Source organism: Hermetia illucens, chromosome 3, assembly GCF_905115235.1.
Source record: "Hermetia illucens chromosome 3, iHerIll2.2.curated.20191125, whole genome shotgun sequence".
Classification (NCBI taxonomy): domain Eukaryota; kingdom Metazoa; phylum Arthropoda; class Insecta; order Diptera; family Stratiomyidae; genus Hermetia; species Hermetia illucens.
In genome coordinates this window covers 162794752-162822096 of record NC_051851.1, presented here as the reverse complement: position 1 = coordinate 162822096, position 27345 = coordinate 162794752, and the positions used below count along the sequence as shown (strand labels likewise).

The following is a 27345-nucleotide window of genomic DNA, read 5'->3' as shown; positions in this document are numbered from 1 at the left end:
TTATTCGGGAATTTATAAGTGGGTTATATTTTATTAGATATTCTAGTTTCTTTGACTGAGGGGAAATATCGTTTGATTCAAATTATTAAAAGAACCCTCACCACCAAACATCGAAAGCCACTGTCCTTAATATTATTTCTCAGGTTGAAGTCATGGAAATATACATGTCATTAAACAGCGAGATTAAATAATCGCGAATGGAAATATAAGGTAATGATTATATGATTACAATCATAATCACGAGAGCCTGAGCATGATTACAATTATGTAATCATGAAAATCGTAATCATGATCATGTAACTATGATTATGATTTTACCGAACTCTTCTGTGTGAAATTGCACTTTAACCTGCTCCCCATCTATCATACTTTTCAGGTGACTCTCAGTGACCTATTTTCTATTTACAGTATTAAAAGGAATGTTCCGAATGAAGGAAATATGACTCCAACGGAGAAATAATTGACGAAACTGGAATGTGTTTTGAAGTCCAAGAGAGAGTCAAATTTTACCTAAATGTTATTGTTTTATTAGTTATTCCGCGAACTTTTTGAATGACGTTTTAGATGAAACCAAAAGTAAGAGTAGGATATGGGTTCAAAATTGTGTAGGATCATCTGCGCATAAGAAAATTGTATGATGGATATGAAAATTTGCTCCCACGCACTTGAAGTAATAAGTTCGCTTTAGAGTTTTGTTTATAAATATGTTTTTGAAAATTACAATGATTTCGTTCCAGCAATGAATTATTATTATTCTGTTAAGGGAAAGTCGCACCGCGTCCTTGAAGAACTATTGTGCCCCTTTTACTGGTTATAGTGTACCTGTTGATCATAGTATCTCAAGCAGGCCTGTAACCGTTAGGAACTTTAGTATGTTCCCCACTTCCAGAAGTTTCAGCCTTGCATCTGATAATAAGTGTTCTCCCAGATGTATCGACCTACTTTGCACAAGTGCCGGACACTGTCCCAGGACGTGCATAGAGGTTTCGTCCTCCTCCTCACAACCTGCAGGCAGTGTCCGTAGATATCCCTAGCTTCCCTAGGTGATAGTTCAGCCGACAATGACCAGTGAGAATTCCCACTATGATTCGGAGGTTATTTTTGGTGAGGTTTAAGCAATCCTTTGTGCGCATAGGTTCGTATCCCCCAATAAGCACCCTGGACTGCTCCATCCCTGGTAGGCCCGCCCAATATAGTTCCCTCAACCGTTTCTCTTCGTTTCTTAAATTCATAGCCATGAAACCGTTTCCGATTCCACAGAAGGGTTCTGGCCCGTGTAAAGGCATCCCTGCTCCCTTCTTGGCTAGTTCATCCGCTGCCTCATTGCCTTCCAACCCAGCATGGCCTGGAACCCAAAGTATCCAGACCTTGTTGGACGAGCCGAGTGTATTCAGTCTCTCAAGGCATTCCCATACCAGTTTAGAGTTCACCTGGTTGGACCTAAGTGCCTTGATCGCTGCTTGGCTATCGGTGAGAATAGCTATGTTCTGCCCCCTGTAGTTCCTTTTCAGATTAAAGGAGGCACATTTATTTATGGCGTAAATTTCCGCCTGGAATATGCTAGCGTACCTGCCAATTGGCTCAAAGTACATTTTCCTTGGCACCGGCACCCGCTCCCTCTGCTGTGCGGGATCCGTCAGTGTACCAAGAAATCAGTTGCTGGTTTAAGCCGTATGTCGCAGCCACGCTCTCCCAGTTTGCCTTGTTACTCCAACGTGTTTCAAACTTCTTATCGAAGTGAAACCTCGTTGTCATGTTGTCCCTCGGTATCAGAGCAGCAATGAAGAAGTGAAACTTAAAATTGTTACCTTTTTTCAAGAACAGAGGTTTACCAAGTTATCAAACTATTGGAAAACTGCTAGAGTAAGCACATCGCCCTAAGTATGCAGACCCTATTCTTCCCCCAACTCCACAGCGGTGAAGCAAATATATTGCTTATAAACCAGGGTATCTGTCCCTTCAGCGAACTTAATTCAACATCGTTTTCGATTCTATTTTTATTACATTATGGGTTATTACCTTAAAAATAATGAGGGAACTACGGTCCGCCAAATACACTAAGCGGCCCGATATGATAGCGAATGACTTAACCATGGTAATTTTTATCTAACTGTAATCTATCCCACCTTATCTTCAACCTAAAGGTTTACCATCATCTTTAAATTTCAATGACTCTTACCCCATTAAATAAAAGACTACTTCAACCTAGTCAACTGTTCCCCCGAAGTCATCATCATCTTCAATGCCTCTTACCACTTCGAACGACAACAGTCATCGTTTACTTTCAGCGGAAAATGTTAATGATGGTCAAAAATCTAATCTTCATTGCACTTAAAAAACCACAATCCTCAGAAAATGGAAAGGAAAAAAGACCCAAATGCAAATGAGATTTTCATATTGACTTTTTCTTCCTTATCAACCAGAAATTACCTTCGCTATGCATAACAGTCGTTCCAAACCCTACAAGTTGGTTATGCTCTGCACCAGTTGAAATGAAGCATCCAAGCAGAAGATATAAATTTCAATTTAAATGCACACAGGTACGAAACGTACGTTGAAGTTGAGGCAGGATAAGGTAACAGAACAACAAAGACAATTTACCTGTTGTTTTATTATGAGTCAGAACAACAATAACTTAGGAAAGAAAGAAAATGTTTTCATGGGAATATAATTCGAATGCAAAAAGTCACTCTAGCTGCCACATAGTGATTTGGTAAGACAATGAAAGAGAAAAGATATTGCCGAACGACTTAGTCGTAAAAATGCAGTTACTCTGTTTCTTGAGAAATTAAGTGAATAATTGTTGACATTTTGTGTAAGGTAGATCTCAGACAAAATTTGCTGTTGACACGTTTAGTTAGGTTCTAGGCAGATGATCCTTTGAGGAACTCTGAATATCTGTGGACCTAAACAAGTTTTCTTTTCGGGGAAGATGGCTAGCGCGATTTTTCGAAGAAAGAACTATCACGGACGAATCTCTACAACTTGAATTTCCTACTCTTCAATATTTCAGACATCAACAACACAGTCCAAAACAACTCGGCAAGAAGAAAATCTGGTAGACCTGCAACAATTCGCCTCCAGAAAAACAAGATTCAGTACAATGACTTGCACAATACAAAAACAAGATGTGTAGGTACTTTTAACACATAGCTCAGCTCAGAAGTAAACCTGAGGAAGGTACATTAGATAAAGTAGAAATGGGAAGAAACATACATAGTCATTGTGCCAGTTCGAATTCGAGTTTTTGAACAGACCCCCGAGTTTCAGTACCTCGAGGAGGAATGACTTTAATGCCACAAAAAAAAAAAGAAACCACCGTACAAGAGAAGATTCAAAACGACTCACAGGTAAATAGTTCATGGCATCCTCTTATAGTCAGTCTATTGAAGCAACAAAGAAAAATGGATTTGGATGTAAAATGAACGTAACTTAGTTGTTGTTGCGTATCAAGACCTAGGCAGCATCTTTAAAACGAATAACCGGCAACAAGGTTCATTGATATCAGACAAAGCCACATACATGCAGGTTTGAAATCCCACAGCCAAAGACAAATCATCGCACAACGGAAACCCATTATCAATCATAATTTCTGATTTCCCAATGATTTGTTCTCATTTCCACCACGTAACTCATAATTTTACCGAAACGAAAGAAGAAAAGATAAAAGAAAAAACAACACAGAGAGAAACCACCAAGCCGAAGATTTTCCAATGGTCTGGCAGACCAAACAATGCCTGGTATACACCGAGGTATGATTCTTTGAAATTCTTTAATGAAGACGATCATATAATGGTGATGATAATCGTAGAAAAATTACCATGACGAGATGAGGTACGTGATTAAAAAAAAGAATTAAAAAATCATCATCGATCGAATGATGCTGTGGGGAGTAGGCTCAATAGAGTGTTGGTGTATGTGTCGGTTATGTAAAAAGGCAACAAACCCAACTAATTTCTCTTGAGGCCTAGCAATTTCATTTCAATATTGTGATTTGACCTTTTTAAATCAATGAGGCTTAATGGTATGCATTGATCAGTGTTTTTTTCCGAATACTTTCCTCATTTGAATTTCAATGAATTAATCACAAATTATCAAATATATCGACAAATAACCTTTATTTAAACTAGGCTCCTCCTGCTTAAGTTGCTTTTTCATGGGATCTTTCTCACCGTTTCTGACGGTTACTGCAGTCCAAGAGGATATAGGACGAAGCCACCCCTTTACTTCCGAGTATTCAGGTAGGTGAAGCAGGTCAAGGGGACGGTCAAGTTCAGTTCAACTGCCTTTCTCAGCCCGAGAGCATAGTCGAAATATTCAGTTTTCTTCGGAACTGATTTACGGTCAGTGGGGACGTTAATGCTAGCTTTGAATGCAAACTGATTACCCCCAAAGAAAGACAGTAATGATATGAATCAACTCGAGACACCAGTTTAGACATTGTCCCCATTAACCATCCCAGTCAGTGGCCGCCTTGCAGATCGATGGAAAATTGCGGATCTGATTGATTTAGTCGTTATTAAATATGATATTTTCGGATCACACACCGTTATTACAAAAAAACACGAGCATAACAATAATAAAGAATAATAGTGAGAAACTGACAGTCAAACCAACTGGAAAGCGAAGGTAAAGTATACAAATCCCTGCTCAAATCCAACGAAATATTTTTTATAGACGACCACGGTTTCGTCCAGTCGACTAATCAAACTGCCTCTGTGCTGAGAGCACCATGAATGAAGTGTGGTCGCCAGATGTAGTTCGCTCCCTCTGATTAATCTGCAAACACGTAATGGGGCGAATTACATCCAGGGGAAAAATCGCCTAGTATTTTTGGCTAAAGCAGATCGAAACTGAAGTAATTTTTGTTTGGAATTAAGGGAGCGTTGAATCCGCTATCCACTTCCACTTGTACTCTGGGAATGAACATAAGGGGGGTGCCGGGTAAATTTCTAAAATGTGGAAATATCCTATTATTAACTTTATTTGTGCAAATATCGCAACCGGATATATTTTGAGGCCTACATTTCGTAGAAATGCACCACTGTGATTTTTTTCAGATTTTTCGGTTGGCTAGGTTCTGAAAACGAGACCTGTTACACTTTTTGGGGGTCATATTTTGAGCCCTCACTCCCCTATGTTTCACCCAATATCAAATATTGAACCAGTTTCGAAAAGTACTAACTGAGACCTTTCATTTGATACCCCACATGGCTACATTCTGTGAAAAAAAAATTTGCACCCTCCATTCACATGTATGGGGAGCCCCCCCTTAAACTCCATACAAGATGGCGCCACTTACTGCATGTAAAGGGAACACCAGATTACTCTCACCGATTTTTGTGACAATCGGTCTAGCCGTTTCCGAATAAATCGGGTGTGACAAACAGACAGACAGACGGACAGACAGACACCGTCTCGATTCTAATAAGGTTTTGTTTCACACAAAACCTTAAAAAAGACGACTACGGCTTCGGCCCGAGCCGAGGCAACTAATCAGACGCTGCCTCTGCCCTGAGAACAGCGTGACCGAAGTGAATAACAGACGTAGTTCGCTCCCTTTTATTAATCGGCAAACACGTGATATCCATGATAATGATTCAGGGATCCCTCAATTCCAAACAAAAATCATTTCAGCTTCAGCCAGCTTTTATCAGAAATACTAGGCAATTTTCCACTGAATATAATTCGCACTCATGACTTGTTACGGATTAATAAAAAGGAACGAACTACATCTGTTAACCGCATTGGTCAGGCTGCTCCCAGGACAGAAGCAATGTCTGATGAGTTGCATGGACGAAAACGAAATCATCTGTAAAAAATTTTTTTAACTTTGGTTGTAAGCGCAAAAAGAGAAACCCATTGACCAGAAAAGTGAGAGACAGTTTCCCTCCAATTGTTCCGGTTCATCATCAAATCGATGGCGGATTCAGAGCCAAACATAAATCAATGAAATAGTAATTGTGATTGTTCAACTCTCACCTCCACGCCTATGTATTGTCAATCTTCAGACAAGCACAGAATACTACAGTTGGTCCAACTAAAACATAGATTAAAAAGTCAATCACTCCATGAAGCCCTCAAGGATCAAAAACAACAGGAATTCTAATATTATCTACGAACCCTACACCCTACTGCATCAACTGACTTTTCTCTAAGGGAAGCCAGTCTCTGATGAGTCCCCAAAATTTTCTACGTTCAAGAAATTGTAATGACAGGGGCGTGGCCCTTAATAACACCTTACTGACATTGAAACTTCTAGGGCAGATATCAGGGTTCTTTCTCAGAGCTCAGTTGGATATTCTTCAAATTGAATTTCATGGTAAAAGTTCCCAAAACAGTTAGAGATCCTGGCAGGACTAACTTGAGAAAGTTGGGTCATGTTATTAGAGCTAAACTCTCTAGACCTGCTAGCCATAGACTTCGCTCCATAAAGGAACTCAAGTCAAGTAGTAAGAGTAAAACTCAAATGAACACCTACCACCATTATGGAATGAATAATCCTCTACCTAATACAGAACTAGATATGAGGCTAGATAGGTATTCGGTTTCAGCACAAAGCAGTATTGGCAACTGCCTGAAGATATTCTAGACAGCATTGCCAAGATATGGGCCTGGTTGAGTTACTGTCAAAATAGTGTCGCATTAATGACTCTGCAAGATACAGAGAGATCCAGGCAAAAGATAATGGAAGTACGTCCCGCTTAAAAAATCATGAAGTTCTTGATTTGCATATCCTGCTCTAGTCAAAACGCATCTTTCCGTAAGCAAGGAGAACTGTAAGCGAATATATATCACCTAACTTACGACAGCATAATACCAGTTATGGTACAGAAACAGCTAGAAAAAAATTGTTCGAAGGCTGATGAAGATACATCAGAACTGAACTTTCTACACACTTTTCATATCAAAAGAGCCAAACGTGTGGATAAACTTGTTATTAGTTTTACCGTCTTTGCTTTGGAAACTGTAGACCGCTTCCTAGACATCCATTCATAGCTACTCCACTTTTCATCCCGAATTACCATGCGATCAAAGAAGGGTTTGATTTTGTTTCACTAATTCAAATTCTTTTCACTTAATCTAGAAGGTGGGGCAAAAGTAAACACCTGATTTTCTCCTGCTGTATTTTTTTTAATGAAAAACTTTGGTTCTCCTTGTGAAATTTACAAAAATTAGAACTTATTCCATTAATTCGAGAAAATGATATCGGCCAAGTAGCTGCCACCAGAGTTGATGAACATACAGGCCCGTTTTATGACATTTTCCATCACTGTTGCCAGAACTAGGGGTGACAGATTCTCGCATTCCTGGCGAATATTCTTCTTAAGAATTTCAAGAATCTGAGACTTGTTGACGTAAACCCGCGACTTCAAAAAACCTCATAAAAAGAAGTGTGTGAGTGGGTTGTCTATTCACGTAACCGCTAACATGGAAATGAGCCTCATCGCTCATGACAATTTTCGATGAAAAATATTCCTCCTCTTCGTTGATATTTAGGACGGCTTGAGCGTAGGTTAGACGGGTTTAACGGTCAACAGCTAACAGCTGAAGCCCTGTCTGCACTTTGTAAGGGAACATTTTCCAATCTTCCACCAAAATTTTGTGTAGGGGCCGCCGGCTATGTTCCAGTGTGCCGGGCTCCCCTTCGACATCTTGGGAAACAGCAACGATATTTTCAGCAGAACTGCAGCTCCGGGGCCAGCCAGCCTTGGGAACATCTCGTGTTCACCCAGTCTTTTCAAGGCAAGTGGCTAAACGACGCAGTGTTAGGCCTGCCAGATTGTGTCTGACCGCCTTAACAGTGGTGGTTACTTTCCAGTGTTTATATAAATATATATTATAAAAGCACATAAAAAGCGTTGGCAAGTTCATGTTGGCATTGAAGTTACTCAATTTCTAGATTTTCGATAAAACAACAAACGGAAGAATATATTTGGCGACAAAATGCAGCCTTGTAGAACTCCAGTTTAGTCTTAAAATAGGGTACGTGATATTTTGCATCGTCAATGGCGCTCTAATAGTAGCTTTCGGTTTCTTCGAGGTATTTCTCTTCCAAAAGCTTTCTTGAAGTCGCTGAAGTCTTTCAACTACTCACGTTCAAGACGGATGCTTTCTCAGGATCTTTACGATCATTTTTTGGTCCACTATCCTAATTCCCAGGACCTGTGGATAAATAGCAATTCTGCCGAAACTGCCTCACGTGGACATAGTCAAGCCCAACGTTTGAGAACAATGATAACAGAGTTGACTTTATTCATTTGGAGGAGTAGTCTGTATCCGCATTTCGCGGTGACTGGCAATTTCATACACAAGAGAAAGAATTTCACCGGATATTATATGATCCCTGGTGAAGTGCTCCTTTCACCTATTAAACTACTCGCCATCGTGGACGAGGAGCCTAAGTTACAGAGTTTAAGCAAAACATCGTATGATTTGCGACCGCCTGCAAATTTTTTAGTGATACAGTATGTTTGTCTGCTCAGCGCAATTACATATTTCCCATTGTCATAAGGCATGCCACACTGCATTTCTCAAAATTCTCCACGATGCCGGAGCGCAAGAGCATCACCATACACATACTAATTCAAAGAACTTTGGAACGAGCCTTGCGGATGCAATAAGCAATAACCCGATACCAGCGGGCTTTCCCGAATACAAGAATACATCCTTATAAAAGGAAAAGGATTGCTTTCCAGAGTCCTTCCTCGCTTAACACCAGAATATCAAAACGTGGGGATTTCTGGTTAGAGTGTTCGAGTAAGTAACCTTTCTAGGGAACATCGTGAAGGCGCGTGGAGCGCACATTTCCGAATTCAATTATAAACTGTTGACGAAAGTAAAAAGTCTTATCTGACTGATTATTCATCAGTCCATCGCCGAGGCATTGCAGCAGTTTCGAAAGTATAAATAAGATTCGCGATTTGCATATTGCTGAAGGTCCATACCTTTTAAGCCTTTGCCCCACAGAACGCTGCGTCGCGGCGATCTCTGACCGCAGCAATCTGTCAATTGTATGATCCGATATAGATCGCGGTGGTCAACGATCTGTTGGTACTAATTTACAGAATTTGTGAACGATCTGTTCAGGTACTCATTCACAGCTCTGGTCGACTGGTATCCGACATATAGTCACAATAACAAATCCGTTTTCCACCAGTGAGATTTGGACCGCGACCTTCGTTATGATAGCCCAGAGATCTAACCAGCAGCTCACTTTGAAAATCAATGAAGAGAAATTGTTCTAATACCAACGCTAAAGCGGCCTGGTCTGATTATGCTTCAGGTTAAAGTTGCATAATTCGGCAAGTCCTCACACGACCTCTTCGTGGTGGCCGCTGGAAACCGTCTTCGGGCGGGCCAAGAGTGTGTAGGGCCGGGCTGGGAGTAGGCTCATCCAACTGACGAGGATCTGCTTGTCTGCTGGTCATGTCTTAAGGGCAAGTAATCTGGCGGGGGGATGGACCGAAGCAACAGCCCAGGGATCGTCCTCCCTGCACCGGAGAAGGTGCTAATAGGACCCCAAACCAAGGTGGAACAGCATACGCCGAGGACTGCGTTGCCAATGGGGAGCTTTGTCTTTAGTATGCGAACTCTGAATACCTTGGGCACCTTCAGTTTCGAATAAGACCCTTACCCTGGTGGCCGGGCCAGCCAGGGTGGACATTCTTCCCGGACTACTCATGGGACCAAGACATGGACTCAATTTTTAAAAAACAAAAAACGACGATAGAAGAAGAGTGGGTGATGCCAGGCGCATCATCGAAGGACGAGCTGCTGGCCTCCAGCCAGGAGACAGTAGCCGTAGCACCGCTGTGCTGAAACCAACCGTAGGAACCTCCCGGAGCAAGGCGGCAGCCGCACTAGTGGCTTCCAGCCTGGAATCCACTGCTATCAAACTGAGTGTAGCGAGTACCAGTCATAGTACTTCTAACCCGAAACCCTCAACGTCAGGGAATCCCTCGAAAGTGAAAACCGTCAAGACAATTTGCTTTAAATAAATTATTAATCTTACCCTCATTCCTATTCGTTTTCTCCAATTCATTGTGATCTTTTCAATTGCAGTTCACAACTTCTTTACCTCATGCACCCAACCGCAGTATATTTAATAGACAGAATCCACTAGAGGCGGGTAAGCGATGTATGTAATATTACAAAAGTGATATCAACTTAAAGTATATTACATTACCAGCACCGAGCGCGAACCAAACATTACAACATCACCTACCATTACCGCATCACGAAGCATCACCGCATTACCTGGCATCATGGCATTACCTAACAACACCCCATTACCTAGCATCATCCCATTACCAAGCATCATCTCATTACAAAAGTGATGTTGTAATATATCATCATCTAACATTAGCGCTCTTCGTAGTGCAAGTCGCAACGGCAGTTGTCGATGTCGACGCCGAGTATCGGCTTTAGGTTGGCTACAGGCTAGCTTTGGGCTAGCATCGGGCAGATTTTTGGACTGATTTCAGACTTTGGATTTGCTTTAGTTTGGCTTCGAGCTGGTTTTGGGTTGGCTTCACGTTGGCTTTGTACTGTTTTCGGGTTGGTTTTAGGCTTGCTTTAGCTCGGTTTTGGGTTAGTTTTTGGAATGTTTTCGGGTTGGCTTGGGGCTGACTTTTAAGCTGTTTTTGGTTTTGCTTTGGGCTAGCTTTAGATTGGCTTTGAGCTGGTTTTTAGCCTCTTTTCAGTTTCGGTTCGGGCTTTTTTCAAGTTAGCTTCGGGGTGGCTTTTGGACTAGTTTCGTCCTGACTTTGAACTAGAAAATAATTTCTGGTGCATCCACATATGGCAATGCAGATTCATTGCTTTTAATTGTATATTGTAATGTTACAGTTTAGAATAAGTATCGGCATCCTAATACAAGCGACCGAGGCGACTATCGGGTGCTGATATCGACTATCGACTGTGAATCGGCCAGCTTTGATGGGAAAAGGTGATTTTGAGTGTGATAGACAAACTTTAATTATACCAATCAAAGATCAAGTGATGTTTGTGATATTACTTTGTAATTCTTATATTACTTTGTAATATCACCTTTTTCAAAAAGTGATATGTTATCACATTACCTACTAAGGTAATATTTTGCGCACCTCTAGTATCTGGTATTCTAAATGGATTGAACTTGCGAATGTATTAGAGAAACTTAAGCATTTGTCATACAGAAAGCGACCTGTTGCGGCGATCAGACATCGCGCGATTGTCGATATCTTAAGAGCGATCGAATATTGTGATCACTTTCTAACGCTTTAGAAGGTAGTGAAAGAAATTGGCCTAAGGCTGATTTTCTTTTTTGGTACATTCTCATTAATTCAGCCAAAATCTTTCGTTGCCTCATCGAAAACTTCCAGGAACAAAACCAAATGGATAGGATCGAGACTTACAACATATTTGCATTCTCACAGAGCCATAGAGAAAAATCCACACTTAGGATGAGAATTATCATATATTGAAAATCGGAGTATATTCTTGGCACTGAGAATTAAAACAATTTTTTTTGGAATAGCCCGAAACCCCCAATAAATTATCTATAGAATAAACGACAAACTACGAGCCACCCACAAAATATCCTTAGTGCACAAAACTGGTTAAATTAAAATCACAATACCATTAACTCCTAGATAGTCTCGCTAATCCGGGAGTCCTAAATGCATTGCGTACATCGACAAAATAAAATGTACTTACCGTTTTTATCTTTTTGTTTACTGCTATCTTCTGGTCCAAAGCTTCTCTCGAGAATTGATTCTGGCAGCTGCAAAGAAACAAAACTATATTTAGATTACATCTCCTAGTCAAAACCAATCGTCTTACCTCAGAAATATAGTAGTCTGATTTTTCTTTGTCAGGAATGCATCTGGGAATCCTATTGAATTGATTTCTCACACTTTTATTGAGCACATTCGAACAAAATGTGTTGTTCTTTCCTAAGTTACGACGGGACGACAATAACATATATGATGTATTCGTTGTTGGCGAATTTTGATGATTTTTTGGTTGTTGTCTGGTCGATAAACTGCTCGTCGTCGACTGATTGCTGTTGTTTATGCTCCTTTCAATGTTATCCGTTCCAACGATTGATAATGTTTTAGCTGAACAGTAAGTGGAATGTGTAAGAAAATATGGTTGGTTTTCTATAAACGTATCCTATCTAATCGAATTAGTATTTGGCAATGTAGAAAAAAAATAACCGAGCAGTTATTGGAAAATTGATAACACACAAAAAAAGAGTGGAAGAGACAAAAGTTTGATTTCCGTCTGCCAGATTAATTTATTGTATAGATTATTTGGGTAAATTCAGACAAGACAAACATGAAGGAATTTATTAATTTTTGGATATATTTTAAATTTGACAACAACTGGTTTATTCGTATTTAACAAAAACGACTACATCAAGTAAGGTGACAGGACCAGATGACGGAATTTGTATTTCTGACTTTTAGATTCGGATTACTGAGATCCTAGAATTTACAAAATAGCACGATTTTATGGCAGTTGGCTTCGGCCCACCCTTTCCCTCAAAAATGCATAAACACTAGTGAAAATACCAACCAGGTTTAAAGTCTACTTATATAGTGCAATTGGTGGATGATTTAAAAACACAGAGAGAAACGGCGGTTCTTGTTTTGCCAATTATAACTTCTCCAGTTAGGAAATCGTAGAGACAATTTATTTCTTCATGAAGCTGAATCTTTGGCTATCCGGATATTCTATTTTGGTATTCAAACCGAACTAAGCACCGTTGCTTCTGCAATGTAGGGTACCATTTGCAGTGACTTTGGGACGAAAAATCCCGAATATGTTATGTGTAGAAATAAGGATGTATCCCTTACTTGGGTTGTAGTCGGGAAGTGTACTAGTTTGCTGTGGTAGGCACTAACATCTATATAACAGAAATCAAAATAGTAATAGGTCACATAAGGCACTACTAAATCAAGAATAAATTTTGTGCTATTGAGTCCGACCTCCACCATGCTATTAACATAGTATGCTGGTCCTAAGCCCAGGTAAAGGAGGAGGGTTTGAGGCATCGTACACTGTACTATCCTCAGTAAAACAAAAATAAAATGCTGAGATCAGGGAAAGAGATAAATAGGGTATAGTTGGAGTTATTCTACTATGCTAAATTCTACCTGATCTCTCTTGGTGACAGGCCCCGCGACAGGTCGACCAAGAAAATGCATAGAATGTCGTTACAAACATGATGATCGGATTAAGTCACAGGCCTCGGAGAAATGCTAGGGCGTCCACCTCAGTCGACGCGGCAGGACGGGCCCCGGTCCTGTCGAGAAATGGGCAAGGGTTCTTGACGCATGGACGGCGTCAGGACGTAAGCAAGTTAGTCCGTACACAACGAACAAAACAAATACGTGTCTGCACGCTAAATGTTGGTACTCTAACTGGAAAGACCGAGGAACTCGCAAGAGCCCTTCGGAAAAGGTGGTGCATTGACATCTGCGCTCTGCAAGAAACCCGATGGTGTGGTGCCAAAAGCTGCGACATTGAACGCGAACGCGGTAAAAATGGCTACAAACTTCTCTATTTTGGTAACCCACACACCCAATATGGTGTTGGCATTGCCATCTCAGAGGGTTTCCGTGATGCCATTAAAGAAGTCGAACGATTTGATGATCAGCTGATGAAGCTCACCATTATATCAGCTGATCGCACTATTCACTTCTTCACCGCGTATGCACCACAGATAGGTCGACCTGATGCCGAGAAAGATGCCTTCTGGCAACTTCTCGATGAAAAGACTTGTCACGTGCCTGCTGACGATTACATAATCATTGCCGGCGATCTTAATTGTCATGTGGGTGAAAAGGCAGACGGTAGCAGGTGCCATGGGGGAAAGGGGTTCGGAGCGCCCAATGAAGGTGGCGAGCGTATAATCGACTTTGCGGACACCCATGACCTTGTACTTATGAATACATGGTTCATCAAACGATTGTCTCATCTTCCCACATTTTATAGTGGGAACAATAAAACGCAAATCGACTATATTCTCATAAGACGCCAACATTTTACCACTGTCACTGATTGCAAAGTCGTTCCCTATGAGACCATTGCACCTCAACATCGGCCGTTGATTGCCGTTCTGCGAATTAAGCCACCGATAAAACAGCGTGAGGAACGCACTGGCCCGCCGCGCATTAAGTGGTGGCGATTTGGTGAGAAGAAAGAAGAAACGGTCTCACTCATACAATTGCCAACCATTACGAATGTGGAAGAATCATGGAACCAAATGAAAGACACGATCCACAAAGCGGCCTCTGCAACCCTCGGGGTCACCAAGCCGGGTAAGCGGCACATCAACCGAGATACTTGGCTTTGGAATGATGATGTTGAAATGAAGGTCCGTGAAAAGAAACGCCTCTACCACAAATTTCTCGACGATAAAACGCCTGCTAATTGGCAAATTTATAAGAATGCCAACCGGGAAGCAAAGAAAGCGGTCGCTGTCACCCGAGCGGATCATTTCAAAAATCTTTACGATAAACTGGACACTCGGGATGGCGAGAGAGATCTGTATCGACTTGCTAAAAGCCGTGATGAACGCACACAGGATATCGAACACTTCTGTTGTGTTAATGACAAGAACGGTACTTTGCTTACCAACCGTCGAGCCGCAACGGATAGATGGCGAGAATACTTCGAGCAGATTTCAACTGAAGAATTTGCTCATCCTCCGCTTCCACAATCATTGTCGACATTTGGAGCAGTTCCACCAGTCAGCGCAACTGAAGTCGAGGAGGCAATAAAACAAATGAAATCGGGGAAAGTAACAGGACCTGACGACATCGCATCTGAGCTCTGGAAAGCGAAGAGCTGGGGCGCAACACTGTGGCTCAGTGAATTCTTTAACCGGGTTATTGAGGAAGGAAGAACACCATCTGACTGGCAAGAAAGTACCACTGTTCCAATATGGAAAAAGAAAGGTAGCTCAGCAGAATGTTCAAATTACCGTCCGATCCGGTTACTTTCCCATACCATGAAGATTTTTGAACGCATTCTTGACAACCGTATTCGCGAAATCGTTGAAATAACCGTGAATCAAGCCGGATTTGTCAAGAACTGCGGAACTACTGACGCAATACACGATGCGCGGTTACTCATGGAGAAACACCGTGAGAAGCATCGCCCTCTTTACATTGCCTTTCTAGATCTAGAGAAAGCATTTGATCGTGTACCACACGAACTCATCTGGTATGCTTTACGACAACACTTCGTGCCAGAAGAACTCGTGCGCTGGGTTCAATTGCTCTACCACGATCCGAAAAGTAAAGTTCGAAGTATGGCAGGTGTGTCAAAACCGCTTCGTGTCTCTGTTGGTGTTCATCAAGGAAGCGCCCCCTCACCACTCCTCTTTGCCCTTGTTATGGACACCGTCACACGGGATATCTAACGTCCAGCGCCCTACACACTGCTTTATGCAGATGATGTTTTCCTAGCATCTGATAGCAAAAATGATCTCGAGCAACTTGTTCAAAAATGGAATGATCGCCTCATGCAACACGGTCTCAGATTGAATTTAAACAAAACTGAATTTTTGACGACCGATCCCCATGAAACAGGCACAATCACTGTCAGCGGCAGTGATCTGCCCAGAACTGAGCGACTTAAATATCTCGGATCAACGCTATCAGCCAATGGAGAACTGCGTTATGAAATTGCTTCACGCATTAACGCAACCTGGATGAAGTGGCGTTCCACAACTGGTGTCCTTTGTGATCGACGTATCAACGAACGTCTCAAATCTAAAATTTACCACAATGTCGTCCGTCCAGTCGCTCTCTATGGTTCTGAATGTTGGCCGACCATAAAAGACAATGAATGGCGTCTTGCGGTAATGGAGACGAAGATGCTACGTTGGACTAGTGGCGTCACACGTTTAGATCACATTCGAAATGAGGATATCCGCGATCGTTATGGGGTTGCACCGATCGTGGAAAAGTTGCAAGAGAGGCGTCTTCGATGGTATGGTCACGCAATTCGTGCAAACGGGAATTCACTTGCCAAGATTCGTCTGAACATCGAAGTCGATGGTAAACGACCAAAAAGCAGACCTAAGCAACGGTGGCTTGATACGCTGGATGGGGATTTGAAAGCCTCGAGATTGCACCCAGATCAGGCATTCGATAGAGACAAATGGCGAAGTCGATCACGACGAGCCGACCCCGCTTGTGAACGGGACAAAGGCTGAAGAAAAAGAAGAAGGAGTCCGACCTCCACCCAAATGCAGTCGGTTTTGAGTGTTTTATTTTTGAAACAGCAGGCGTTTCGGAAGCTTCCCATCTGCCGACGGCCGCACCCAACTTAATGTCGGTCGACGCATTAACAGCGCTAGATACGCCTTCGCTTCTTTGTCGAAACGAACAACACAAAGTTGAATTTTGTTTAGGGATCGAGTTGTCCCAATAGAGAACCACTCACTCCAACTTTGGTCCACGGACTCCTTTTTTTCGGGCTTAACGCCCAAGTATCAAAAATTAAAAAGGGAGAAGAAGACGGTTTACGATTTCATACAAGGACAGAGGCAACTCATCAGGCTCTTGATACTTAGGTCCTGTCTGAAAACAATAGCTCTTGGACCAAAAAAAATAGAAATTGTTCTCCATTTGGTCCGATCTGACATCAAGTGGAAGCGGATATAGGACCTCAAAACAAAATTTTCTAACTGCCTTGGGGTCATAGCAGAAGCTTCTGGCAAGAGCAGACGGAAAAAAACCGCATCAACAACACCGCACCGTACAATGGATCTACTGCATATACCAGGTATTCCCAAGGTATGCACCTCTAGTGCCCCTTAGAACTGCATCTCAAGTCAATGATGAAATTGCATGTCGATTGTGTGCTGACATATCCTTACTCTAATTAGTCACTTGTGTATTGTGGTGCAGTGGCGGCTGTCAGGATACACAGAAAATCTTCGTTCATGTTATTGGTCGGAGTCAACATGCAAAATTCATTAGGAACTTTGACACGACTCACTGAGGCAAGGCGGTGCTCAGAGGTGGCGGCGAAGACGATGGGGCGGCAACCCTATCGGCCAAATTAAAACCAAGTGGCCGAGGAAAACCTCCATAGTGGTGGCACCGGGAGACGCTGTAATCACTTTGGTTTGCCGGCCGTGATTCAGTTGGCGAATGCTCCAAAGGCCTAATTAGGGCGATCAGACCCGAGTCTGCACGGGGACTCATCTGAAGTGGCGAATTGGTCACGAAACCTTACCAGGGGTATACTGGTACCATGGGAACCGGAAAAGTCCCTGGACTCACATATTTCGGGTGAACTCCTGTTGTATGTGAGGACAGCTCGGTTATTTGTGGTTGGCCCTCCTAGAGGTTGTCGTTGTGCTCAAGCGAGAAGAGACCTTCGGGCCTCGACGTGGTGTTGCGTATCAACACGGGTGCCGTACCCCATAGTTCGGTAGAGATTTAGGTAATTCTTGCATCCACCAGTATGAATGCTAAGCCCTGCACTTGGTATAGACTGGTACCGTTGTTGCTTGTCTAAGCGGGGCTCTGATTGTGGTCACAAAATCAATCCGTGTCTGAAGAGGACCGTAGGATTAAGTCTCACGACAGGTGCCTACGTAAAACACCATGGGCTTCACTGAGGCAAGGCATTGCTAGCCGAAGTCAAATCACTGCTAACAACATTGATGATATTGTTTTCAGATATGTTCGGGTATATTTTCCTGTATTTGGCCGTGCATTTTCTGGGGATAGTCCTTTCGGCGTTGGAGGGCTTCCGCTTCGTTGAGTCTCATGGTAACCCATCATGGGAAACCATAAGTCAGGATTGGGCGAATTAGGGTTTTGCATTGAAGGGTTTAAGTAGCTGGAAACAGGGCCCAAAAGGAGAAGAGGTTTTCTAAGGCAGCTGATGTCTTAGAAGCTTTGGCTATAGATGATCTGACATGCGGTTGGATTTAAGTTTGTCATTTAGAGCGATTCCTAGATATTTAATGTTTGACTTTGATTTGAGAGTGTGATTGGCAATGCCTAGTTGACAGTTTTTACTTTCTGGCACTGTATGCCAGTAGCACTTCCCGCTAGGGTTTCTGAAGCAAATAACCTAAGACTTATGAGAATTAACGATTAGGGACCACCGACTGAACTAAGCAATGATGCTATTGGTCAGGTGTTTGAGTAAGAGAGGCTAGTGTGGGTCTGGGCCCACTCGCATATATTCGTTCGAGAAGAGGATCCTTCCTGATGCAGGAGGACCATTGTCGTTATGGAGAAAGGGCGGGCGTGGATCAACCTGGTCTGCCCATGTGGAGAAATTTACGGAAGGTAGGCGAATATCGTGGAAAAAGTGTGGGGCCTAGGATGGATATCGGAGGGACCCCTGAGTCTATGGAGAAGTCGATGGAGCGAAGTTCATCTTTCCAGACTGAATCGAATGCCTTGTCAATTTCTAAGGCGCAGGCTACGGCAATTGAGTAGTGGTCTTGCAGGTAAAGGATTGCCTGTTCGATGGACCTGAGGTTTTCGAAGCCGAATTGATTAAGTGGAATGATAGAGGAGTGGTGCCTGTTGTGGTGAATTAGTAGGATACGGTTGAAAAATTTTGCAGTATTGGATAGAAGAGAGATTGGCCTCTTATCTTTGAGATTGCCAGAGGTCCCCTTCTTAGTAATAAGTATTAGGAGAATTGACTTTCAGAATCCAGGGAAGTGGCCGTTATTCAAGCAGTCGTTAAAGAGGACGACGAGACGTTCGCTGATAGTGGGCGCACACTTCCGTAGGATGAAGTTAGAGATTCCGTCAAGAACCGACGATTTTTTATTGTTGGACCGGATCATTGCAACTCCATCCATCTTGTTCTTGTGAGGTAAAGAAGAAGGCGAACGGGCCGATTTTGACTATGTCAGCCGGATGCCTGAGGGAAAAATGGCAAAGATAAGAACCTTTCAAACTCAACCTTTTACCTTTGACAGTAGTGGCGACCACCGAGTTTCAGATGGGGTCCACGGGCGATTTGGCTCTGAATAAGTGGCTGAAATAGTCTACGCAGGCGAATATTTTTGGAGGTTTCCTATTTTTATCGGGAGTAATTGACGTTGAGAGATGTTTTTTCCTTCCGGCCAGTCGATTAATTGTTGAAAAAACTTTAAGGCCAGGTTTAAATTTAACTACACTTTACTACATTATAATTCCGGCAAGCACCAACAAGCAGGGAATAATGAATCAAAAAATTCAGCAAATCTTTCTAAGAACGAAGCAGGAACGTAATTATAATGAATCAACTGCTACTCAGAACCATAGAGTGTCGTTCGCCCTGTCATCTAAGGTTTAGAACCATGACCGACTATCAACGGCAATAAACAGCGCCTCGCAGTAATGGAGACATATGTTGCATTGGGCCACACCTTCTCCATAGATTTCAAATTCACATAATTAAAGTATAAAATAATTGGACTGATAGAACTAGGTTTTGAATAAAAGGGTTTTGGGCTTAGATAGAGTAATTAAAGCATCTTATTTTCTAAACATTGATTGACATTCTTCCATCAGATGCTACAAAAATTCATCCGGTCTTTTGTCGTTTGTTTTAAAGAAAATACTGCAATTCCAATTAAACAATTTTCGGAAATAATTTTTCCATTCAACTTACCCAAAACCGAAGTATTCGCCTTCTTCCATGCATTCAATGACTTCCTCCATTTTCCCGGCGCCAGTACAATACTCACTTCAGCTGAATTATCTTCAAGTTCATTAATTTCAAGCAATGCATCTCCTGACAATGTTTTTACACCTTCAATGCAACTAACCGATGATGCCATCAATGAGTTGGACGTATTTCCATTCGATGTGTTGACTGTTCCCGTTGTTTTGTTCATTATTTGTGTTATACTGAGTTGTGTTGTGTTATTGTGAGTTTTGTTTATGAATTGTGTTGCATTTTGATTAATGGCATTCAAGAAATCGGTGCGATTGATTGAATCGTCCAGAGTTCGAGCTTGTTTAAGTGTTTCACTCGCTGTGATGTCAGCTAAGATGCTTGTTCGATCTTCTGTAATAATCGTTAGATTGCTCAGTTCTCTACTGTCTACGGACGTTATGGTTGAAAGTATCTTCTCGGAAGTTTCATTGCATATCTCCGAAATTGATTCGGTTTCTTGGGTTTGGCCCTGTTTCTTTGACTTTGCTTCTGTAACCAAAGTCGATTCCGGTTCACTTTCTGCTCCGTTTCGGGCGGATCGCAAAAAATACTTTTTCCGAACCGCGGGAGTTTTTTCTCGTCGCAGACTTTCTTCTTCATTTTGAGCGTCCATAGAGGCTTTTAGTCTGGTCGGCTTCGAATGACTCTTCTTAGGTGTGTTTCTGCCTGTCGTCAACGAAGGGGATTTTCCCACCTTAAAGTTAATATCTTTCAGCCTCGAAATTTTCGGTCGTAGCTGCCTAGTTTTTTTAGTTTGTTTATTTGTTGGCGACTGTGAAATTGACGATTCAATCACTTTCTCAGAAGCAGAACATGCTATGTTCTCCAAAGAGTTGTCATTTGAATTCGTAGTGGTAGCATCAGAAATACCTTCATAATTTGGGTTTGAACATTCGCGACTATCTTTTTGATTTTGCCCTTCCAAAGAGACTCTCAGTTTGGATGACTTTGACTGAGTCTTTTTTGGGGTGTTTCTTCCTATCCTCTTTATCAGCGAGGCAGACATTCTTGCCTTGAAATTAGCATCCTTAAGCCTTGGAATCTTCGGTCGTAATTGTCTCATTTTCCTCGTTCCTTTATTTTCGGCTTCTTCATGAGAAGACGATGGAACATTCTCCGAAGAGTTGTCTTTGGAATTCGAAATATTACCGCCAGAAACATTTTCAAGTCTTGAGTTCGGGTACTCACTAACTTGCTCAGTTTGCACTTCCATAGAAACCCTCAATCGTGATGATTCAAAATTACCCTTCTTTGGTGTTTTTCTGCTTTTTTCTTTCATTACTGAGGCAGACGTTCCTCCCTTAAAATTTGTATCCTTAAGCCTCGAAAGCTTCGGCCGTAGTTGTCTCATTTTTTTCGGTCGTTTATTTTTCGGCAGCTTTTCATTGGAAACTCCACTGACCTCTTCATGAACAGGAATATTCCCGGAAGAATTGTCTTTAGAATTTAAGATGTTTGCATCAGAAATATTTTCAATCCTTGAAGCTGGGCGGTCAGAGAGTGGAAGCGCTAATCGTTCGTGACTACTTGACGACGTTGTTTGACTGTGACCGCAAATATCGGCATTCTCAGCAAGCACATCACCCTCCACTGCCATGCCCCCAATCCTTGATAATAAATCAGAGTTTTCTGATAGTGAACCACTTTGCTCCTCTTCTTCTGACCGAAGTAAATGACTAGAATTTTTCTGCTCCTTTGTAGATTTTGTAATTACTTGACCTCTCAACTTTCCCTGAGCATTGCCTTTCAGACGTTTGGGCCGTAGAGATCGCGTTAATCGACCGTTTCGCACACTTCCTATCGAACTATCCACGGGTTTCTCTGATATATTGTGAGGTTGGCAAACCTCTTGTTGAGAAGTTTCCACCACTGAATTTTTATTAGATGCTTCCACACTTTGATGAATGAGTGGATTTTGAACCAAATTCTCAACATAATTCCCAAAGGAATCTTGAATTGAACTCTTGACGTGGTTCTGCAACAAGTTCTCATCTGAGTGATGGAGTGCGTTGAATATCGGAATTCGACTTGAATCCTCTACGTGATCCCGAATACAATGTCTCTCATGACTTTCTTCAAAAGCCAACGGACTCCGATTCACAGTAGCTGGAGAATGCATGCAATCCTCTACAGAATTTTGAATGGAATACTCAACCGATTCTTGGCTTGGATAACTCAACCTTCTCGGACGCTTATCTCCAGAGGAAGACCACGAAGACTCTTCTGGGCAGTTCTCCTTTTCAGAAAGCTGATCTTGCGAGGCCCACGGGGATTGCGAAAAGCCAGGCATTGCTTGTGATCCCTTCCGCCGGCGAAAGGCTGAACTTCTCTCACTGCTAGACAGTTTTGACTTGTTGCAGTGCAGAACCGGTCGGTCAGATTCACTCACTGTTAGGTCTTTAAAATACTTTCGTCTTACTATTGAATGTGGCGAGCCGGACTCGTTATGGCCAAAAGAGGTCAGACCAGGTAGAGAATTTCTTCCCGATTCTGAAGCAATTTCAGAACTACTGTGACTATGTGTCCCATGCCGGCTGCTTTGGCGATTCACGCAAGCAGGAGTAGATGAAAATGAAGGTGAAAGTAGAGACTCTTGCAGGCAGCCTGCTGTCGCAATAAACGGTGACAAGGGCAGAGGTGAGCATTCAATGCTGCTATCTTTGTTCATATCCGCACATACTTCTTTCAGTAGTAGGTTCTGCCGGCGCAATGGTCTGTAATAGAAAATTATACACTCAAACACCAATTGGACCACATTTAGCCCACCAAACTTACGTTTTCCCTTGAGCTATCTTATCGAAAGGATCCATCCAATAGTCGTCCCGAAGGCTATCTTCTGAGTCAAAGATCGACTCATTCAATCTAGTTATCAATGCATTTCGTCTCAACTGAGCTGAGGCACGCGTTCTTTTTACATTGCGTTTGTTTCTCTTTGCTAACTCTGCGTTTTTTGAGTATGTTTTCGTTGACTTAAAGCCAGCTTCCTTCAGCATTGTTTCCCGTACTTATCACTAACACTGGGGTCAAAATAAATTAATTTCTAAATAAATGCTAAATTATAATCCACCCGGCACGCTACACTAAACACTATAAAGTAAACATTCCGCAAATGTGTTAAAGTTAAAATACAATCCACGGAGCGCCGTTATTTCACGAAATATTGACAAACCGACATTTTGACGTTTGGAGTTTAAATTTCTGTAAAGCAACAAGGGGAAATTTTTCCTTGTAGTGGGATCTGCATTACCACTACATGATTGAAATGCCTTGCGTATTGGGAAATTTATCAAATGTAATACCAATTTTACACTCAAGAACACTTGGTTAAATATAGAATTAATTTCGCCGTAGTGTCCGTTAGGCAATGGGAAGGATACCAAAGAAAATAAACGCGATATTGAGAATGTGTCAGGAAGTTTATTTACGGTGCATAGGTTCGAAAACCCAGGATCGCTGTCATGTGAAGACTCAGGCAGAGCACTGCCACGAATTTAGGTATGTTAAAACAGCATGCACCAGTCAATACAATAGATCGAAAAGGTGTGGAGAAGAGAGCCATCTCATCAAAGATTGCACTGAAGCTTCACGACGTATGTTTTGCAAGGAGAAACGAGGAGTGGGCGATCGAAGCATTGTCGAGAAGGATCGTTTAGCATAAAAGGATGCTGAACACTACACTCATCATCAGGCCATCTCCCTCGAAAGGAGCAGGGACGGAAAAAGTGGTTCAACTGTGCGAGCCTGTCTGAATCAAAGCAATAAGCCAAACTACTTGTGGAAACCTCAACTTTGAGATTGTCGAGCCTACGAGGAGGCAAACTCTTTCAAAGTATAAGGAGAAAAACACGAAGCAGAAGAAGAATACCAAGATCTCCGAAAAATTATAAAAGGATCGTACGGAATAGCAAACAGGACTGCTACAGGCAATATGACTTGAGACTAATATGAAACCATTGGACACTGCCTATAAGTTTGTAATGAGCAAGATACACTTGAAAAAAGGCTTATTCTTGGTTCTTGTTTCAAACAGTTTTTTTGGCTGGGGTAGATCCAGCGTCAGTCAATTGTTCAATTGACGTCTTTTCGACTCTTAAGGTCGCCAAGGAGGAACTACGGGAGATATGTGGAGAAAACTCCGAGATTTGACGGTATTTTGAGAAAACCAACAACACAACAAGTGATTCACAAACATATTTAAATCGTGCTTGGTGAAATGAGCATTTCCCATTCAGTGGATGAGGCAGAAGTAAATGTTGCTACCGAAACACACAGAAATCAACTGGTGTGCTTGGGCGATAACGTCCTATATAGTCTTTTGAACATAATGCGGAAGATGTTGAATAGGGTGACATACAACAGCCTGCTCTTGTTCATCGGGCGAAAGTATGGATTTCAGTAAATCCGCTATAAGTTCAATGCGATAGCGGTAGTTGCTCGGAACACCATATATGATGGAGTACTTGGCTCTCACGTGCCAAAGATTGGTTTTGTAGACGACTCGACGGTGATTGTGGAACTTTAGGTAGTGGTAGTGAAATTATTCATGTCATCAAATCATGGATGGGAATGGTTAAACTGGACCTGGCCGAAGGAATGAGAGTTTATAATAATATATTCGTTACAAAATCGACCGTTAGATAACGAATAACGAATGATGACTGATGCCAAAATGAGCTTCAAGGGGTAACTATGTATGGGAAAAGGCTACAAACGCTGAAGTATTCCTAGGCTGCTCATAGGACGTGTGGAGAAATCCATCCTACTATAGAAAGCTCAAGGGGCAAAGTTGTGAGAGTTCCACATATCGGTCAATCACGTCGAGGGTATGCATCATATACTAGAAGTTAGAATCTAAGGATCCAGGAAATCGTCTCTGCGTCAGACCCTATACGCATCCTCCTCTGCTTGAAGTGTAAGCGCAATTCAGAGATCTTTATCATCGGAGCTACATGAACAAGTCGGGAAACCGGAAGCTAGAGGCTTCAGGTATGAGAGACTTTGTGTATTTCTTTTATAAAGAGATTTGAGTGTGAATTTGTCCCATTAGTATGTTGCAGGTAATATATGGATATATTATGTGAAAATATCCACTTTCAAGTGATATTGACATTCAAAGTCATGAATTTGCACAGAAGCGACCGCTTTGACCTATTATAACTTTTTTAGTAATAGTTCGATCGGATAATGCTCTATGCTGTAGCCCACATTGTTGCAAAATTTCGTGATTCTAGGATGAACTTAAGGGGGGTTTCCTGCCAATTACCTAAAATTAGTAAGTAAGTAATGTACTATTATTAACTTATTTAAAGAGATATCGGGATGGAGAGTAATGACTCATTTGCAAATTGAGGCCTATAACGTTTAATCATCAAAAAGGAAAACATCAAAACAATTGGGAAGTGAGAAAACGAGCAAAATGGAACTGCTCTTTTCAATTGGTACATCTAGAAGTTTTTCTACTCTTACAGCTTAGCTGTAAGCTTTGCTAACCTCTTTACAGTCTATCTACCACTGAAAGTATTTTCGTTATTTTCTTATATAGAGTACTTAATTCTCCCATGCCACATGGTCTATCTGCCATTCCAGGCCAATGTGATCATCATCATCGTGGCACTACAGCCCGCGGTCGGGTCCTGCCCGCCTGGATCGTTATCCCGCAATTGTCTAGGTCAAATGGCCGTATTTTCAATCTTGGAAGCCCGACAGTTGCTCGGCGTCCGTATATATTGTGCTTTTCCTTCGTGCGCTGGGTCTTCCTCGCAGTCTCGCTCCGTCAACACGTCGTCCGTTCATAACCTTTTTAGGCATGAAATTGTCGCTCATTCTTTAGACATGCCCTGCTCACTGAAAGTATTCTAGTTGAACGATTTCCGGGACTTCTGGTCATTGCACAGTTCATGGTTGTACCGAATGCGGCATTCATCACCGTGGCGAATTGCTCCGAAAATTCCTTCGAGGTGTTTAGCAAATTTTCGGAAGCTTGGGTTAGGGTCCAGTTTTTGCACCCAGAACATATCGCTGGTCTTATGATGATTTTGTATACGCCGAGCTTCATGTTTTTGTGCACATGCTTCGATTTCATTATGGGAAAGACCGAGAAGAAAGTCTTATTTGCTAGCTGTATCCGTCGCTTGACCTCGTTAGTCTCATTGGCGTCCTTCGACAGGCTGCTACCCAGCTGTCTAAGAATTCGGTGTTGAGGTCCCCTACGTTGATGCTCGAATAAGATGCTGTCCTACTTCTTGATTAATTGATTGATCATTGATGCGTAGTCCAATTTGTTGTGTTAAGAGTGTGCAGAACGGATGATTCTGCCCCAGTCGCCTGGTATCTCCTCGTTCTCCCAGATTCGTCAGCAGTAGTTTGTGTATCGCGTTTAATTTAGCCGTTCCACCAGATTTTAACAGCTTGTCTGGTATCTCGTCCGCAACCGGCGCTTTAATTTCAGGGACCGCACGGCGAAATCAACTTCTTTTGTTGCCGGAGTAGTATTAGTAGGGCCAGATTTTGACTACTTTTATGGAGGCGGAGCAGGTGTCGGATTCAGAAGCCCTTCAAAATAGAACGCCCAACGTTTGTTGATGCTGTCGGTATCGCTGATGGTGTTTCCATCTTTGTCCTTGTAGAGGCTAGGCCTGGGTTGATAGCCATTCTTAAGTGTATTCACGCGAAGAATTTTCCGGGGATGATTCCCGATTTGTGCACTGAGGAGAATCTGCATCGACATGTTGCCTTCACCAAGTGATGGTCTGAATTGCAGTTTGCTCCTCGATTAGAACGTGCATCCAATGCAATGGACGCCCATCTTTTACCAATGAAGACGTGGCTAATTACCTTGAAGACCCCCAATCTCCTTGCAGAGAAATGGATCCCCATCCAAGACATATCACCTAGCCAGATTCAAGCAATACGACTTTTTTAGTCCGGATACTCAATATTATATTATGATATGCCGAAATATTGAATCAGTATTTCAGATCGCGCTTTTCCACTAAGTAGAAAACCTCCCATTTGATTGGAACTTCGTCCCAGCCCCAAAGTGCGTCGACGGTAGTAAGTAAGCAAATGGTCCATTCATCTGAAGCACTATGGATAAGAAGGCCCCACCGGCTTCACTGCGTGCCTCTCTATTAACAAAGGTGGTAATGGCGCGTATCGACACTTTGGTACAAGATTGCCTACAGAAAATATCATTCAAATTGATTTTTCAGAACCAAGAGTATGCCGTAGGTGGTGTCCACCGAAATAATGCTTACTATCTCTACATCCTAGGTCCTAGCTACCTACTCTGTCATAATAATGTCCGTGTTTTCGTTACACATTAGTTGCAGATTGTCTATGCATGTCATCAATGCAATGCATACGAAATTCTTTGGCTAAGACACTTCATCCCTGGGAAGCGCGTCGTGTTTTAGGTCCGAAATATTGGCTCTGCATGGAAATTTTGATTTCCTATGACAAAGTACCCACAAGCTGCTTAGCCAGTAGGCCGCTGACTAATATTGACGATTGTACCGGCTAAAAAGCGACATATGTATGTAAATAGTTGTTGAAACCCGAAGTTAATGGTCGGAAATGGATGCTTAACGCGAAGAGACTAAAGTATTCTTTTCTAGAGTTGACACTTCGAAACTTAACTATCAGCCCCAAGATGCATGG

General features: G+C 42.2%; 1 protein-coding gene across 1 annotated transcript in view; it reads right to left on the bottom strand.

The window, feature by feature from the left end:
• The window catches only part of LOC119650687, a 74241-nt gene extending 51423 nt beyond the window's left edge, over positions 1 to 22818 (bottom strand). The window contains exons 1-4 of the mRNA XM_038053649.1: positions 22462 to 22818; positions 19639 to 22400; positions 11827 to 12104; positions 11701 to 11767 (exon numbers count right to left, since the gene is read on the bottom strand). Of these exons, the coding sequence (XP_037909577.1) occupies positions 11701 to 11767; positions 11827 to 12104; positions 19639 to 22400; positions 22462 to 22679 (3325 nt within the window). The 5' untranslated portion in view covers positions 22680 to 22818. The remainder of the gene's footprint in view (positions 1 to 11700; positions 11768 to 11826; positions 12105 to 19638; positions 22401 to 22461) is intronic.
• Between the last annotated feature and the right edge of the window lie 4527 nt (positions 22819 to 27345).